General features: G+C 48.7%; 1 protein-coding gene across 1 annotated transcript; it reads right to left on the reverse strand.

The window, feature by feature from the left end:
* Positions 1 to 1255: 1255 nt before the first annotated feature.
* LRRC55 (leucine rich repeat containing 55) lies at positions 1256 to 11203 on the reverse strand. The gene is made up of 2 exons (XM_011998708.1): positions 10267 to 11203; positions 1256 to 5719 (listed from the first exon to the last, which is right to left on the reverse strand). The coding sequence occupies exons 1-2, from the start codon at positions 11054 to 11056 to the stop codon at positions 5484 to 5486; spliced, it is 1026 nt and encodes a 341-aa protein (XP_011854098.1). The 5' UTR covers positions 11057 to 11203; the 3' UTR covers positions 1256 to 5483.
* Between the last annotated feature and the right edge of the window lie 942 nt (positions 11204 to 12145).

The raw sequence follows: 12145 nt of genomic DNA on the forward strand, positions 1-12145 counted from the left end.
CTTGTTTGTGCCTTAGTTGCCTCATCTGCAAAATAGAAATAATAATAGTACTTACCTTGGGTTTTTGTGAAAATTAAGTAAATTAATCCATATATAGTGCTTAGCAGAGCAGCTGGCACATAGTAAGTGATCAGTAAATGTTATATGATCATCATCATCATCGTCATCAGTTGCTTGGCACTATGAACAGCATTGAATGAGATATGCAAGATCTGGTCTTCCGTGAGATGTCTGCTATTTCAGGAGCCTTATTTTTGATCTTGCACTTGTTCAGCATAGTCTCCATTAAATACTTAATTTGAAGAGAAGGGTTTTGCCTCCCTCTAATCTACTCTAGAATACACTGATTACAGTTGAAGATGTTCTCTGTTTAGCTGAGTGTTCTGAGTCAGTATCCGTGTTCCATTTAGAGGCTGTGAGTGCAGTATTTGTTTGTACCCTGCAGCAATTGGAGTGGGAGGAATAGAGGGAGGTTAACATCCCTATTGCTGGAAGGAACTACTTTCTGCTCAGAGCCACTTCCTGCTTGGATTGACTTCCTTACAGCCACTTCCTACTTAGAATACTAAGATAAAAACAGCTGCCATTGTACCTACAGAAGTACACTTTCCTTCTTTTCCTGTCCCTGTTCTCAAGGTACACTGCCAAGGCATCTCACTTCTGATGGTGTATAAGCAACACTTGCAAAACCCAGGAGGTTTAGAATCCTTTCCCTTCTTTATTAAGCTATGAGAAAAGAGGCTGAACTTATACCAGCGATGGCCTCATCCAGCCCCCACACCATGCATTTAGATGCCTGATTTACCTGCATGCCTGAGTTAATGTCTTTTTGTCCATGCCATCTCCCTATCACACACCCTTCAGTGATGCTAACTAGGCAGGCACACCCACTTGCCTTGGCATGTTTTATGGACGACCCAAGCTGCAAACATCAACATGTATAAGACATATGCTCTCTTCTTTGTGTAATTTCAGGCACCAAAATATGCCTACACAGAGGGGTATGTGCATACAGACACACGCGTATTCTTTTTTTGCCTGGTAGAAATATACTTCTGTGATGTTCCTTCAGCTCCCACACATGCCCCTCCATGGCTGGCACATCTCCTAATTATTCCCATCCACTCCCTCCCATAGACCTTTTGTGTGTATATTTTGGCACACATTCTCTTCGTTCCGCCTAGTTCCTTTCTCTCTTTCTTTCTCTACCTCCCTCCCTCTCCCTCTCCCTCTTCACAGCTCTTAGGAAAATTTGTTAAACTATACACTCTTTATTATTAATGTACATTTATGAAAAATTCTTCACAGTTACAAAAGTGCATGGTTATAAAATCATCTCCATACAAAGATTGACATCTTCCCTCTAACCCCACCCCTCCCCAGCCCTCCCAGCCCCAGACATTAGCACATTACAGGACAGTGCTTAGAAAAACTGAGAGCTCTGTGGATCCAGCTCTCCGCCCAGTGCTGTGACAAACACAATAGTGATTTACAAAGGACCTTGTGACGCCCTCACTTCCCTTTTGCCTCTTCCTGGGGTGGGGAAGAGCAGACAATTTTCTCTGGCTTTAGGAAGATGTCCTTTTGAGGAATGGATCAAGATATATCTTTTTACTCTTCTACTGCTGGAAAGGATGTCAGCACAGACACCTGTAGGGGAAAATGGAAGCTGCAGGTCTTCCCCCATGGTTGAAGACAAACACCTCTCTTGATCTGTTCAAATTTCATACATGTCCCTCCTTGAAAGGAGCCATGAACCTCTATAGAAACTCTGGAGACCTGTTTCTGCAAAGTTCCCTGGGAATTCCTCTAGGAATGGAGAAAGAGAGATGAGGGTTTGTCTAAGAGTGACCAGAGATAACTGGCCCAAAGTGGTATGATTGAGATATGAGGGCTCTTCTAAAAAGGAATTTTCTTGGCCCAAATCTTGACCAAGCTGAACGTTGATATCCTCTGGCCCAGCATGGAGGAAGCTTCTGCAATAAGGGCAAGTCTCTGAGGGGCAGGAGAGAGCAGAGGGAAGCAGGGAGAAGAGGCAGGTTCTCATTGGGATGCCTCTGCCACAGACTTTTCTCCTTTATTTTTTGAGTATCCAGTCCTGCCCTAAACCTGGTGGGATTCCATCTTAATCTAGCAAACAACGTAATATTAGTTTGGTGCAAAAGTAATTGCGGTTTTTGCTATCACTTTTAATGGCAAAAACCGCAATTACTTTTGCACCAACCTAAATATGCCTATTTAGGCATGTTTACTTATGCATATTTAGCCACTCGGCCTATGGCTGAGTGCAGTATGTCAGAGAACTGAACCCAAATTCCAGAGAGATCTGTCCCACATCAGCAGACAGCCAACATACAAGGAACCTCACAGACAGACATGCAGATGCAGAGATACCCCATCGCATACACATTAACCAGTTTGGACAATCTGAATGAAGCCTGTAGTCACCAGGAATGTGGGAGCAATTCCAATCAGGATTGCTAGATTATCTTTGGAAGCTTGCTTCTGATAGCTTGGATAAGATGATGGCAGTCGGGGAGAAGCAGGGGATTCCTTGGCAGTAGGGAGGTTGAATACTTTCCTCATTGTGCTCTAATAAACTGAGGAACCTCTAGCAGCAGGAGAAACATCTCTCCTTTAAAAGCCATGTGTCCTGCTCAGAAGGATTTGGCTTTGATGGAGACCAAATTGTCCCACTAGAAAGGACATTGATGTCAAGGGGGCATTTGGTGTCTTTTCTGGTTCTAGTCCTATGCAAAAAAGCATGTGTCTTAAAATATATTAACTATATTTTGGCAAACAATAGTTCCTAGGAGGTTATTATAGTATTATGGTATCCCTCTATGGGAAACTTTTCTGTTTTGTCAGGATTAAAGTTTCTAAAAGTTCCTCTCCAAGTATTTAGGTTGCCGGCCTGGCTTGTAGAGAACAGCTCGAGTTCACCATCCTTGGTCATCACAGAAGGAGAGAGCAGGGCACAGTTCTGCTTCGGATGTCACAGGGCCAGGGATTTGTCCCAGATGTTGTAAGCAAGATTCAGAGGACACGGGTTCAAGTACTTCAGGTCTAGCAGTTTCTGAAGACTCTTTCGCTTGACTAGCTCAGGGAAGCACGAGTGAGGGATGCCTTCCTAGAAGATGATATATTAGCCTCCTTCATTCCTTTCAGGCTTTCCAGGAGGATAGGATGGTGGAATACTGCTGGAGCTTGGGACAAGGTAGGTGGAAAGCCCCTGTTTTAATTCTCCTCCTGGCCAGACTTCTCAGCATGTTGGACTGTGCCTTCATGTTCTTCTCCTAAACTGCAGGGGTTCTCACCTGTAGCTTTCTTGCTCTCTTATTATCTCTTGCAACACACACAGCAGGGCTTGAGTAGGAGTGGTTAACACAACTTCCTCTCTTGATTCCCGAAGATCTTACTTTTCACATGACTGCCACCATGGTCACCCCTGCTGATGTTTTATCTACACATTGTGAAGCAGGAGTCTCCTATTCAGATGTTACCTGTGTAGTTTCTGTTTCAGAGCCTTCAATTTGCCCTACCGTGAGCATAGTTCAATCTGTACAGCAGATGGGTTTGGGTTTGACTACCTTCTATTTAGCTGATCCACTAGCACATTCATGGATGCTGAATTCCAGGGCCCCACTACCCAGCCCTCTGAGGCATTGTCTTCCCCAAGCACTTGGGAAAGCACTGGAAAGAGAACCGTGTTCGGGTTGAGTCCCAACCTTGTCACATAGACAAGTCATACCCAACCTTGAGACTTTTTTTCTCCATCTGTAAAACAGGATTACCAATGTTTGATTTACCTCCTGCACAGGGTTGTGAAAAGTCAAGGAGAATGATGCAAAAATACTCATGAACTATCCAGTGCTGAACAAACAGAGGGCAGATAATGATGACACTGACGAAACTGACGAGGAAGACAACGATGATAATTGTGCTTTGCTCGTAAAGTTACTTGATTTTTGACTGACTGATTAGATGCAGTTTCCCTGAATGGAGCTGCCTACCACTTTCCTCCTAGGGCTTATCCAGACAACCTTGGGTAAGTCACTCAACTCTCTAAGATTAATTCATCGGTCAAATGGGGATAATAAAAAACCACCAGGCAGTGTTGCTGTGACAATTGAAAGAAGTGAGTCAATAGATATAAAAGTGCCCGGAGGAGTGCCTGGACCTTATGAGGAACTTTGTCAGCTCTAGTTGAATTTGAATTTATATAACTCTAGAGGAAGTGGTGATGTTCCAAAACTTAGATGGGGCAGTAGAAAGAGCACGGACTTTATCGTGCTCATAGTGGCATATGACTTCAACCTCTCTAAGCTTTAATTGCCTCATCCGTAAAATGGGAACAACAGTGTTCACCTCAAAAGATTTGTGTGTGTGTTAAAGGGAATGGTTTGTGGAGAGAGCTTTTCACAGTGCCTGACACTGCCAAGGGCTTAGTATTTAACAGCTCTCTCACCCTTATGCTTAACGTGGGTAAGTTGCTTAGAAGAAAACGCAAAGCCTCATATGGTTGTAACTGTGCTGCCTTTGTCCCCTTTTAGCTCTGGGTGCTGCCAGGTTACGGGTCTGTGGCCCACCGTGCACTTTCCTGGTGAGACCCTGTGGCATGAGCACTGTGGCAAAAACAGTCACACGATTAGGGTCCCAAGGTGCCAGGACTCTTGCTCCCCCAGTTGCTGGGCCTCCTGCCTCTCTCTTCTGAAGCCAAGCTTGAGTGAGAGGCAGGTGAAAGGGCATTGACAGTGTCCATCCTCAGCCTGCTGCCTGGGACCTCACCAACTGGTGACAATTGGTCATATGGGGGCAGTCACTGGGAGGTGGTCTCACCTGGTAGCTGCTGGTGGAAGGAGGCCAGGGGCTGGTATGGAGATGTTCTTACTCCCTGGAGGCAGTGGCTGGCATTGCTGAGAGCTGACAGTTTTAGTGTCAGGAGGTGGGGGGTAGGTTTGAGTTCTGTGCCACACCCCCTCTATACAAGTAAGTGACCAGGAACTGTTCACTCTTCTCAACACAGCGCACTATGCAATTCTGGCCTCTGCCATTTGCAGACACCCTTCTTTGCCTACCTGACGAAGTAGATATTTCCTGATGACCCAGTTCACAAATCACACTAATCTTATAATTCTCATGGACATTGCTAGACACAGATGATGGCTCCTCCTCTGGGCCTCCATAATGGCGTGCTCAGAGTCCTGACATATAGTCTTAAAGGGAATAGTTTTGGATCTCTCTCCTTGACCAGAGGGAAGTGCCTTGAGGGCAAGGACTGAGTCAATTCATCCAACGTTCCCAGTTCCTAGGGCACCGCCTGGCCCAAAGCAGATGCTCATACAAAGTGAGTGTCTCCCCCTTGCTTGAACCATGACTGAGGCAGCCAGGTCACCATGGAACCAGAGTGGGCAGTCAGGGAGGGCGTCTGGTGGCCAGTGGCTGTGGTGGTCAGCAGCATGGAGGGATGAGAGGCAGGCATGTCAGATCTCTTCCTCTTCACTGGCCTTACTCCAGCGGTGGCAGCAGTTGGCGGTGATGCCCAGGAGGAAGTTGGTGGCCACAGAGGCGATGGAGACCACAAAGCCCACGAATGCAATGAATAGGTAATCGTCCAGGGTCAGGGTCAGGTGGCAGGCCTTGAAGCTCTCCTCAGTGAGTGAGAAGAGCGGGGCGCCCTCGACTTCAGGGGGGCCCCGGCACTCAGCCAGCTGAGAATCTGTAACACAGAAGTCAGGGAGGGTGAGGTACCCGGGGAGGGAGAGGGGATTGGAGAGCCCCCCAACAACCGCTCACTGGAAAAAGTAAGAAAGACATTCATTGCATTCATTGAGGTTCTTCCATGTGCCAAGAATTCTACTTATCTCCTTTTGTTCCCTCAACAACACTCAAGGCAAGGATTTTTATGCCTGTTTCTATAGATGTGGAAAGTACTGTTTAAAAGTTTAGCAATTTGCTGAAAGTCATCTGGCTATGACCAGTGGTAGATCTGGGGACACCATCATCTCTTACAACAACCTCCCAACTGGTTTCTGGGCGTCAGAAGGTGTCTGTCCTCAGCCTGCAGCCTGGGACCTCACCAGAAGCTGACAAACCATTTTAATACAGTCAGCTGGGTGGTTCTTTCAAACCTGATGTCCTGCCATGCCTTCTCTACTTAAACCCTTCCCTGGATTCCTGTCTTTGAATGGAGCAAAAACCAAGGTGCTCCCCGTGGGCTCCAGGGACTCCTTCCCATCTCTTCCACTCAGTTCCTTATTTACTCTGCTCCAGCCACACACACCTCCTGGTCATCCTTCCATAACCCCAGAGTATCCCCTCTTGAGGCAGGGAAGGGATGCTTTTGCATTTGTCCCTTTGGGAGGGAGCTTCTCCCCTCGATCTCTGCACAGCTCAGCTCCCCACTTCCTTTGGGACTTGACTCAATGCCACATTATTAGTGAGGCCTTTCCTTAAGACTCTGAATAAAATAGCACCCCACTTCACCTCCCCCTGGGCTCCCTATCTTACCTGCTCTTCTCTGTTTTTCTATGTAGTGTTGATCACTGCCTGAAAGTTTATTGGTTTATTTTCTGTCTTCTCCCCTTTCAATATAAGCCACTCCCATGGTATCTTTAGCATCAGAACAGTGTCCTGTCCATAGTAAGTGCTTGATGAATCTTTACAACGTGAATATAAGACTCTGTCCAACTCCAAATCATTGGGCCTTTCCACTACTTATGTGGCTTTTCTGGATACACAGAGTATAGGTTAAGAGTATGGGTTCCGGAGCTATTGGCCTAGTTTCAAATCCCCTCTTCACCCCTTGCTAGTTACATGATTACGGGTAAGTTATTTAATCTCTCTGTGTCTTGACTTCTTCATCTGTCAAATGAGGATAATAACAGTATCTACTTTTTAGGGTTGTAGTGAGGATTCAGTGAGTTAACATATATGAATTATATGTTACATATTATTGTAATATATATAATATATATAAAATATATTTCAATTATATGAATTATTGTATTGGTTGTTTTCCCTAGACAGGTCATTGGGGGTCATATTCTGCACTCAGCCTTCTGTAGGAGGGGCTGCTTTTTCTGGTGGGGTTATTGTTATCTTCAGCATTGATGGTCTCATCTCATCCTTCTGGGGTTGCTTTTATGAGTGCATGATGGCTGTCAATGGTCTTATCTCACTCTGCCTGGGAAGTAAAGGTAGTGTGCAGGTGACACTCTTGCCATGCAGCATTAGGCACTAGCTTTTGAGCAGCCAATCATTCCTTTGTTTAGTGGATAAATATTAATCAAGCTCTTACCTTGGGTAAGTCTTCTTCTTTTTTTTTTTTTTGGTCTTTCTGGCTCTCATGCTCTGCCTCTATAATAAGGGGCCTCTATAAAAAGGGGATAATCCGGCCAGGCACAGTGGCTCACGCCTGTAATCCCAGCATTTTGGGAGACCAAGGCGGGTGGATCACGAGGTCAAGAGATTCAGACCATCCTGGCCAACGTGGTGAAACCCTGTCTCTACTAAAAATACAAAAATTAGCTGGGTGTGGTGGTGCACACCTGTAGTCCCAGCTACTTGGGAGGCTGAGGCAGGAGAATTGCTTGAACCTGGGAGGTGGAGGTTGCAGTGAGCTGAGATCGCACCACTGCACTTCAGCCTGGGTGACAGAGTGAGACTCGGTCTCAAAAAAAAAAAAGAGGATAATCCAATCTAAATTTTCTGAGAGTCAATATGAAGACATTTTCTAAATTACGTGTTGTATAAATGCTACGTATTCATTCTGCAGTTTTTGAGGGCAAGGAATCAAATGATGGATTTGGATTGATCCTTTTAAGAATTGAATCAGCAGCAATATCCTTGGAAATGGGGAGTCAGGTTTGGAAGGAGAACACAACCTTCCCCAAATCCCAGGTTGAGTAATCCCTGTAGGCTGTGAACACAGGATCCGTGTGCTGCCCAGGCCAGGATCCTGTCTGGGGTTGACTCGCATGAGCTCTCCTCTGGAAACCCGAAGATGCTGAACTCTAAAGTCTGTTATGTAGGTGAAGTGGGTAGTGGTGAGACAGTGAGATGGGGAATGTGGCAACACTCATATGGACCAGCCAGAGGAGCCCCTGACAGCCGTTGGTGGGACCACACAGGATGCAGGATGGGAACATGGAGGCTGACAAAACCCCCTGGTATGTCAAGGCACCAGTCTTAAAGTCATGCTGTATCCCAGGGGCTTGCTTATTATGGCCCTCTTTGTTCAGTTTTTCCAAAAACCATGGGTAACAGTGGAGTTCCATGAAGAAAAAGGGAGGAAGCAGCTGAAAAGGACCTAAGGAGAAGAGCATCCCTAGTTCTGCCTCCACTGGCAAGGTTTTGTCCTTAAGGAGAAGCACCCTGGGGCATGTGACCTGGTGTAAAGTGTGTTCTGTGGAGGAACAGGGAACCTGGCTTTCCAGCTGGGCCTGCTTGCTTCCTCATCATGGGCCTGTGGACAGCCCCTGTGCCCCTCTGGAGCTCAGGTTCCTCACCTGTACTGACGTACGTGTGAGCCTACACTGATGAAATCTTGGACCCCTCTCCTGCTTGCTGGGAGTCTGAGCTTCTGCAGAGCAGTAGGGACCTCAGAGATCACAGAAAAGGAGTCCCCGGGTGTGATGGAAGCTTAGTGCTTCGGGTGCCCTTTCTGTTATTAGTGCACAGGAGAGAGAGGGGAGGCGCGGCCTCTGCCGAGGTTGAGCAAGCGAGGAGATTGCTCCAGGCAGCCTCCCCCTCCTGCCCTCCACCATCGCCCCATCCCAGTCCCCAGCTATTTTGGTGCCAGAGAATTTCCTCCTACAGTTCTGTGGAAACACTGGAATCGTGACCCACAGCCCTCCCCAAACTATTTTGGTCTTGGGCTCCCCACTCAGTCCTCCTCTCCCTTTTACCGCATTCAGCATTGCTTCTTCTCAACATGTGCTGAGCTCACGTTCTGGGAAAGCCCCTGGGGTAGGGCCTTCAGCTACTACTTCTGAGTGCTTGTGCCAAGCCTTGGTATTGTCACACAGGAGAGCTGGTGGCTAGGGCCGCGGCTGAACATTACCTGCCTCTGGGTCAGGCTCAGATGCCTCTGGGTTGGGACGCCCATCAAACCTGTGTGATTCGGGCTCCTTCAGGCCCCAGTCTACCCTCCAGTTGGGATTCGCTGGTTGAGTTGCTGCATCTCACTCTTCCTCTCAGCTCCCTACCTTGTGCCCAAAGTTTACACTGCTCAGGGCCTTGAGTTTGAGGAAGGCCAGGTTCTCGTAGCTGAGGTCCAGGTCATGGAGTTGCATGAGGTCCTGGAACTCTACTGCAGCCCTTTGGCCAGTCCAGGACTCAGGTTCTGACTCTTCTGGCAGGTCAGAACCTGACTTGTCAGGATCTAGTCAGGGAGATTGCCAGGACTCAAACCCTGGCTTCAAAGCTTAGCAGCTGTGTAACTTCCAACAAGCTACTGAACCTCTCTGTGCCTCCTCCTACAGAGGAGGAACCTCAGCTTCCTCCTCTGTAGAGTGGCAACCTCATTAGTGTTCTTCTGGGGATAGGAAGAGATAGGTAAAGCTGCTTAAGAAAGGGCCTGGTAAATAGCAAGTACTAAGGTTCAAGTTCCTCCTGGAACATGTTGGCTGTCACACAGCTTAAGCTGTGGTGGCTCTGTTGAGATTGTGTTAGCCATTACTATTTATACGAGAGTTTCCAACACTTGGAATGCTAAAAGAGCAGTCTGGTAGACTAGAACAGGGCTTAGAAGTCAAATAAATCTAGGTTTTATTCATGTTCCTGCCACTTTCTAGTTTTTTAATTTTTTTTTTTTTTTTTCATGGCCGTGCCACTTTCTAAGTGCGTGATTCCTGTCAAGCCTTTTTATTGTTCTAAATCTCAGCTTCTTCACCTGGAAAATGGGTATAATCAAAATGGGGGTCTCATGAGATAATGGAGGCCAAGATCTTAGGTCATGGTGAAAGCTCAAGAAGAACCACCAACGATGTGCTATTCTCACTTGTCTACTATCCGTCTGCCTCATTAGCTCATGAGCACCACAATGGTGAGGGACATCTATTTCATGAATGAATGGGCATTGCATGCATTGGAAGGATTCTACAAACAACCTGTTGGCAGAGCTGGTGTACAAAGAGGCAAGCCCACACTAGAAAACGCAGTAGGTGCTTTCCGGCTCGAAGTCCCTCCCTTTTCTTTGGAGCCTTTGCTTCCATTGAGGCAAGCCCTCCCCCTGTTGGCTGCTCCGTCCTACCCCTCCATTACCTGCTGTACAGCGCTGGATCCGGTTTCGCAGCCACTTCAGAAGGGGCTCCATGGTGCAGCCACACACCCAGGGATTGCCGCCGATCTGCAAGGTCACCAGCCCCGGTAGGCCCTCAAGAGCCTCCAGGCTGAGGGAGGCCAGGCCCCCATAGCTGAGGTCCAGGTCTCGGAGCTGCACGAGGCCCTGGAAAGCCTGGGGGTGCACCCTCCGCAGCCAGGGGTTGTGGCTCAGGTCGATGTGGACCAGCCCATGGGCCTCCTGGAACATGTCGGCTGGCACGTGGCTGAAGTTGTTGTAGCTCAGATCCAAGTGTGCCAAGCGCTTGGCATGGAGGAAGAGGCCCCGGGGCAGTTCCATTAAGGAGTTGTTGCGCAAATCCAGCACCCGGAGCTCCATGTAGCATGTGAGGTAGCCAGGCGGCACCGCTGTGATGCGGTTGTGGGCCAGGCTGAGGTTTTGGGTGTCCATTGGCAGGTCTGGGGGCACGGAGAATAGCCGCTGGCTGCTGCAATCCACCACCTGGTTATGGCATGTGCAAAGGACTGGGCAGCTGGTGCCAGCGTCCGAGTGCATCAACCCGGCTGCCAAGAGGAGGGAGACCAGCAGCATTGCCGGTTGGGGTGGCCCGGGCCAGGGAAGCTGGGCCCAAGTGTCACCCATCTTAGGCAGCTGGCAACAGCAGTGCTGGAGGGAGCCCATGAGGACTGTGTCCATGGAATCGAGAGTCTGTGACACAGGAAGGCAGCTACATCTGGGGCCAGAGTCTGTGAAGGTGGAGCTTCTGAGCATGTGGTATCATGGCTAGAGACTTTCCCAGGGGCCTCTGAGCACCAGAGGGCTTCCTGAGATCCACAGGAGGTCCCCTTCCGGAGCCTAGGGGGCGAGACACCTAGTTGAGGTCTCCCAGGGTCTGGAATGATGATCAAAACCTGAGAAAGGGAGGGGACAAGGATGGGGCTGGGTCAGCTGCCAGCAGGTCCTGGAAAAGTTCCTGCAGATCTTTTGTGTCTCTCTCACCCATGCCTGCTGGATGTTTCCTCCTGGTGCTGTGTCTGGGAGGGAGGGGCTGAAGGAGATCAAAGGTGCCCTTTAAAGATCCTTGGCACTTCTTCTGAGAAAACTTAAGTCCTGTCCCACGTCTGGGACTGATTAGGAAGCCAGGGTTGCACCTGGGTCTCCAGTGTTGAAGGTCTCAGTGGCCATTTGTCCTGGTGGCCTGGTGGGCTTGAGTCCAAGGGGGTCCCAGGGTGGGTGTTTTGGGAAGAGGACCCGGGAGGAAGTGAGTCTCCATGGGTCTCCTAAAAGTCAGAGTCCTCAGCCTCAGTGGCTGCTGGAATCCTCAGGGAGCCTCTTATTTTTCCAAAGAGAGGAGGACCCCAGGTGATGCCCACTGTCTGGGCCTCCGGGGCCAGAAGAAGCCATGAGTCCCGAAGGTGCAGGCTGAGGGTCAGCGGGCAGAGCTCTGGCAACTTCTCCAAGCCAGCGCCTTCCTCAGCACAGCTCTGTATTCAGCAGGTGGAGGCCGAATTCCCTCTGTCAACAAGAAAAACACTCAGGCAGAGAAATCCTGTGCCCTCGACACCCTCTTGTCCCTTCACCTAGGACCCTTGTCTTATCTCTGTCTCTTTCTTTCCTCCCTTCTTTGCTTCCCCCAACCACAAAGTTCTCTGCTTACCGTCTCTCAGGTGTGGGCCATGGTACCTTCAGACCCCAGGCTCATGTTGCTGTAACCCACGAGCCCTCCCTGACCCAACCTGCAGCCATCCTCCTCTCGGTTCCCGTCTTGGGTAAGATGCATTTTCTTCTTCTTCTCATCACCCCATCCCCATCAGTACCAAACACTCCACCCTTGAACAACTCCCTAAGAAAAACAGGCAT

The sequence above is a fragment of the Mandrillus leucophaeus genome, unplaced genomic scaffold (assembly GCF_000951045.1).
Source record: "Mandrillus leucophaeus isolate KB7577 unplaced genomic scaffold, Mleu.le_1.0 Scaffold578, whole genome shotgun sequence".
NCBI lineage: Eukaryota > Metazoa > Chordata > Mammalia > Primates > Cercopithecidae > Mandrillus > Mandrillus leucophaeus.

What these genes read in the sequence shown, in the direction of transcription:
- LRRC55 (XM_011998708.1), bottom strand. Translation starts at nt 11,056, where the DNA reads ATGCTCAGAAGCTCCACCTTCACAGACTCTGGCCCCAGATGTAGCTGC. An exon ending in GATCCAGCGCTGTACAGCAG is followed by an intron (nt 5,720 to 10,266) that starts GTAATGGAGGGG and finishes TCTGTGTTACAG; the next exon opens with ATTCTCAGCTGGCTGAGTGC.